The sequence below is a fragment of the Hyla sarda genome, chromosome 11, assembly GCF_029499605.1.
Source record: "Hyla sarda isolate aHylSar1 chromosome 11, aHylSar1.hap1, whole genome shotgun sequence".
Lineage (NCBI taxonomy): Eukaryota > Metazoa > Chordata > Amphibia > Anura > Hylidae > Hyla > Hyla sarda.
The window spans coordinates 4,880,800-4,885,799 of record NC_079199.1 but is presented as its reverse complement, the minus strand read 5'-3'; the positions used below and the strand labels follow the sequence as shown (position 1 = coordinate 4,885,799).

The 5,000-nt window shown below is 54.2% G+C and overlaps 2 protein-coding genes across 5 annotated transcripts in view; both read left to right on the top strand.

Moving 5' to 3' along the window:
• TTC7B (tetratricopeptide repeat domain 7B) overlaps positions 1 to 5,000 on the top strand; it is a 159,847-nt gene that overhangs the window by 105,567 nt on the left and 49,280 nt on the right.
• Positions 1 to 5,000, top strand: part of LOC130295420 (pleckstrin homology domain-containing family A member 7-like) — a 29,391-nt gene that overhangs the window by 15,559 nt on the left and 8,832 nt on the right. For all 4 annotated transcript variants that reach the window (XM_056546131.1, XM_056546134.1, XM_056546132.1 and 1 more), the window contains 3 exons: positions 2,055 to 2,204; positions 2,365 to 2,466; positions 4,157 to 4,265. In XM_056546131.1, coding sequence (XP_056402106.1) covers positions 2,055 to 2,204; positions 2,365 to 2,466; positions 4,157 to 4,265 — 361 coding nt within the window. The remainder of the gene's footprint in view (positions 1 to 2,054; positions 2,205 to 2,364; positions 2,467 to 4,156; positions 4,266 to 5,000) is intronic.

The window sequence follows — 5,000 nt, the reverse complement described above, 5'->3', positions numbered from 1 at the left end:
CCCCCAGAACATCCCCCCCCAGAGTGTCCCCCAGAGCGCCCCCCAGAGCATCCCCAGAGCATCCCCCCAGAGCGCCCCCAGACCCCCCCAGAGCATTCCCCAGAGCACCCCCAGACCCCCCACAAGAGTGCCCCCCAGAGCACCCCCAGACCCTTCCCCGAGCGCACCCCAGAGCGCCCCCCAAACCCCCCCAAGAGTGCTCTCCAGACCCCCCCAGAGTGCCCACCAACCCCCCGTGAGCATCCCCCAGAGCGCCCCACAGACCCCCCCAAGAGTGCTCCCCAGAGTACCCCCCAGAGCGCCCCCCAGAGTCTGAGTTCATGGATTATTCTGAATTGCATGAATCCTGTTTACTTATAAATGGGAGGTTCTTCTTCCTCTGTGACCTGGAGGGGCTCCTGTCTTCCTCTGTGACCTGGAGGGGCTCCTGTCTTCCTCTGTGACCTGGAGGGGCTCCTGTCTTCCTCTGTGACCTGGAGGGGCTTCTGTCTTCCTCTGTGACCTGGAGGGGCTTCTGTCTTCCTCTGTGACCTGGAGGGGCTTCTGTCATCCTCTGTGACCTGGAGGGGCTTCTGTCTTCCTCTGTGACCTGGAGGGGCTTCTGTCATCCTCTGTGACCTGGAGGGGCTTCTGTCTTCCTCTGTGACCTGGAGGGGCTCCTGTCTTCCTCTGTGACCTGGAGGGGCTTCTGTCTTCCTCTGTGACCTGGAGGGGCTCCTGTCTTCCTCTGTGACCTGGAGGGGCTTCTGTCTTCCTCTGTGACCTGGAGGGGCTTCTGTCTTCCTCTGTGACCTGAAGGGGCTTCTGTCTTCCTCTGTGACCTGGAGGGGCTTCTGTCTTCCTCTGTGACCTGGAGGGGCTTCTGTCTTCCTATGTGACCTGGAGGGGCTTCTGTCTTGATCTGTGACCTGGAGGGGCTTCTGTCTTCCTCTGTGACCTGGAGGGGCTCCTGTCTTCCTCTGTGACCTGGAGGGGCTCCTGTCTTCCTCTGTGACCTGGAGGGGCTTCTGTCTTCCTCTGTGACCTGGAGGGGCTTCTGTCTTCCTCTGTGACCTGGAGGGGCTCCTGTCTTCCTCTGTGACCTGGAGGGGCTCCTGTCTTGATCTGTGACCTGGAGGGGCTCCTGTCTTCCTCTGTGACCTGGAGGGGCTTCTGTCTTCCTCTGTGACCTGGAGGGGCTTCTGTCTTCCTCTGTGACCTGGAGGGGCTTCTGTCTTCCTCTGTGACTTGGAGGGGCTCCTGTCTTCCTCTGTGACCTGGAGGGGCTCCTGTCTTCCTCTGTGACCTGGAGGGGCTCCTGTCTTCCTCTGTGACCTGGAGGGGCTCCTGTCTTCCTCTGTGACCTGGAGGGGCTTCTGTCTTCCTCTGTGACTTGGAGGGGCTCCTGTCTTCCTCTGTGACCTGGAGGGGCTTCTGTCTTCCTCTGTGACCTGGAGGGGCTCCTGTCTTCCTCTGTGACCTGGAGGGGCTTCTGTCTTCCTCTGTGACCTGGAGGGGCTCCTGTCTTCCTCTGTGACCTGGAGGGGCTCCTGTCTTCCTCTGTGACCTGGAGGGGCTCCTGTCTTCCTCTGTGACTTGGAGGGGCTCCTGTCTTCCTCTGTGACCTGGAGGGGCTTCTGTCTTCCTCTGTGACCTGGAGGGGCTTCTGTCTTCCTCTGTGACCTGGAGGGGCTCCTGTCTTCCTCTGTGACCTGGAGGGGCTTCTGTCTTCCTCTGTGACCTGGAGGGGCTCCTGTCTTCCTCTGTGACCTGGAGGGGCTCCTGTCTTCCTCTGTGACCTGGAGGGGCTTCTGTCTTCCTCTGTGACCTGGAGGGGCTCCTGTCTTCCTCTGTGACCTGGAGGGGCTTCTGTCTTCCTCTGTGACCTGGAGGGGCTCCTGTCTTCCTCTGTGACCTGGAGGGGCTTCTGTCTTCCTCTGTGACCGGGTGTCATCTGTAGATAAGGAGGTGGAATCTCTGGGGAAGGGGCTGCACTCACCATCCACGTTCCTGTCACTGACTAATGTATTGCGGCTCCTTGAGACATTGGTCACAATCTCCGTCTACTTCTACAGGACAAACTTGAAACGGTCCTTGAGGTTTTGCACAGACAGATGGATCAGTACAAGGATCAACCTCAGCACACGGCGAAAATCTCCTACCAGCAGCGCCTCCTACAGGAAGACCTAGTGCAGATCAGAGCCGAGATGTCCAAAGTCTCCTCGGTGTGTATTCTTCACCAAATATAAGGATGCGCTTAGAGGGTGATGTCCGTATCGGGGGAGGGGATGATAACCATCATAATGTATTACGGCTGCACTGGGGATTAGCTAATTATGACATTGTGGAGTTTAGTTGCCTTGTCTGACGTGTTTTGTGCCGCAGGATATGGAGAATTCCTGGAACGAGTATCTGAGGCTGGAGAGCGACGTCATTCAGCTGAGACAGTTATTACAGGAACAAATGGGCCGATCCCCGTCTCCTCAGGTAATGGGTCTTGGTTCTGTGTCCCCCGTCTCCTCAGGTAATGGGTCTTGGTTCTGTGTCTGTGCTCCCCGTCTCCTCAGGTAATGGGTCTTGGTTCTGTGTCCCCCGTCTCCTCAGGTAATGGGTCTTGGTTCTGTGTCCCCCGTCTCCTCAGGTAATGGGTCTTGGTTCTGTGTCCCCCGTCTCCTCAGGTAATAGGTCTTAGTTCTGTGTCCCCCGTCTCATCAGGTAATGGGTCTTGGTTCTGTGCCCCCCGTCTCCTCAGGTAATGGGTCTTGGTTCTGTGCCCCCCGTCTCCTCAGGTAATAGGTCTTGGTTCTGTGTCCCCCGTCTCCTCAGGTAATAGGTCTTGGTTCTGTGTCCCCCGTCTCCTCAGGTAATGGGTCTTGGTTCTGTGTCCCCCGTCTCCTCAGGTAATGGGTCTTGGTTCTGTGTCCCCCGTCTCCTCAGGTAATGGGTCTTGGTTCTGTGTCCCCCGTCTCCTCAGGTAATGGGTCTTGGTTCTGTGCCCCCCGTCTCCTCAGGTAATGGGTCTTGGTTCTGTGCCCCCCGTCTCCTCAGGTAATGGGTCTTGGTTCTGTGCCCCCCGTCTCCTCAGGTAATAGGTCTTGGTTCTGTGTCCCCCGTCTCCTCAGGTAATAGGTCTTGGTTCTGTGTCCCCCGTCTCCTCAGGTAATGGGTCTTGGTTCTGTGTCCCCCGTCTCCTCAGGTAATGGGTCTTGGTTCTGTGTCCCCCGTCTCCTCAGGTAATGGGTCTTGGTTCTGTGTCCCCCGTCTCCTCAGGTAATGGGTCTTGGTTCTGTGTCCCCCGTCTCCTCAGGTAATGGGTCTTGGTTCTGTGTCCCCCGTCTCCTCAGGTAATGGGTCTTGGTTCTGTGTCCCCCGTCTCCTCAGGTAATAGGTCTTGGTTCTGTGCTCCCCGTCTCCTCAGGTAATAGGTCTTAGTTCTGTGTCCCCCGTCTCCTCAGGTAATAGGTCTTGGTTCTGTGTCTGTGCTCCCCGTCTCCTCAGGTAATGGGTCTTGGTTCTGTGTCTGTGCTCCCCGTCTCCTCAGGTAATGGGTCTTGGTTCTGTGTCCCCCGTCTCCTCAGGTAATGGGTCTTGGTTCTATGTCCCCCGTCTCCTCAGGTAATAGGTCTTAGTTCTGTGTCCCCCGTCTCCTCAGGTAATAGGTCTTGGTTCTGTGTCTGTGTCCCCCGTCTCCTCAGGTTATGAGTTTTGGTTCTGTGTCTGTGCTCCCCATCTCCTCAGGTAACGGGTCTTTTTTCCGTGTCTGTGCTCCCCGTCTCCTCAGGTAATAGATCTTGGTTCTGTGGCCATATGGTGTGACTCCCTGCTGCTGTGTACTTGTCTCCCGGTCACCGGCTCTGCCCTGATCTTATTGTCCGTTGTCTCCCGGTCACCGGCTCTGCTCTGATCTTATTGTCTGTTGTCTCCCGGTCACCGGCTCTGCTCTGATCTTATTGTCTGTTGTCTCCCGGTCACCGGCTCTGCCCTGATCTTATGGTCCGTTGTCTCCCGGTCACCGGCTCTGCTCTGATCTTATTGTCTGTTGTCTCCCGGTCACCGGCTCTGCCCTGATCTTATTGTCTGTTGTCTCCCGGTCACCGACTCTGCTCTGATCTTATTGTCTGTTGTCTCCCGGTCACCGGCTCTGCTCTGATCTTATTCTCTGTTGTCTCCTGAACAGGACAGAACTCAGCTGCAGAAGGATCTGTGGAGAATCGAAGACGTGACGGCCGGACTCAGCGCCAACAAACTCAACTTTAAAATGCTGGTCGAGTCCTTCAAGAACCCAGGTAAATATATATATATATATATATATATATATATATATATATATATATATATACTAGCTGAGTACCCGGCGTTGCCCGGTTTTTCCTTCCTAATCCTTGTGGAGGAAAATCAACAGAGGAAATTTTTTGACTTCATATCCCGTCCTCATATATATTGTTGTCATATCCCGACCTCCTGTCCTGTCCTGCTATCCCGTCCTGCTATCCCGACCTCCTGTCCTGTCCTGCTATCCCGTCCTGCTATCCCGACCTGTAATATGTGACCAGGTAATGAAATATCTCCAGCCGTACGGACGTTATGTGGGAACATACATTTCCCATTGATTTGCATGGGACTTTAAACAAAAACCCTGACCCTCACAAATGGGGGTAGTTAAGGGTTAAATTAACTATCCTATATTTTAAGTGGACATATAAGTAACATGTGACCAAGTATTATGGAAATATCTCCAGCCGTATGGAAATTATGCAGTAATATATATTTCCCATAGACTTGTATGGGACATTATACATAAACCCCGCCCCTGGCAAATGGGGGTGAGTAAGGGTTAAATCACGGATCCTATGTTTGTTGGTGACATATAAGTAACATGTGACCAAGTGTAATGGGAATATCTACAGCCGTATGGACGTGATGCTGGAACATATACACACATACATCATACATACATATATACATACATACACACAAATATATATTTTACACATACACACATATCACATACATACACACAC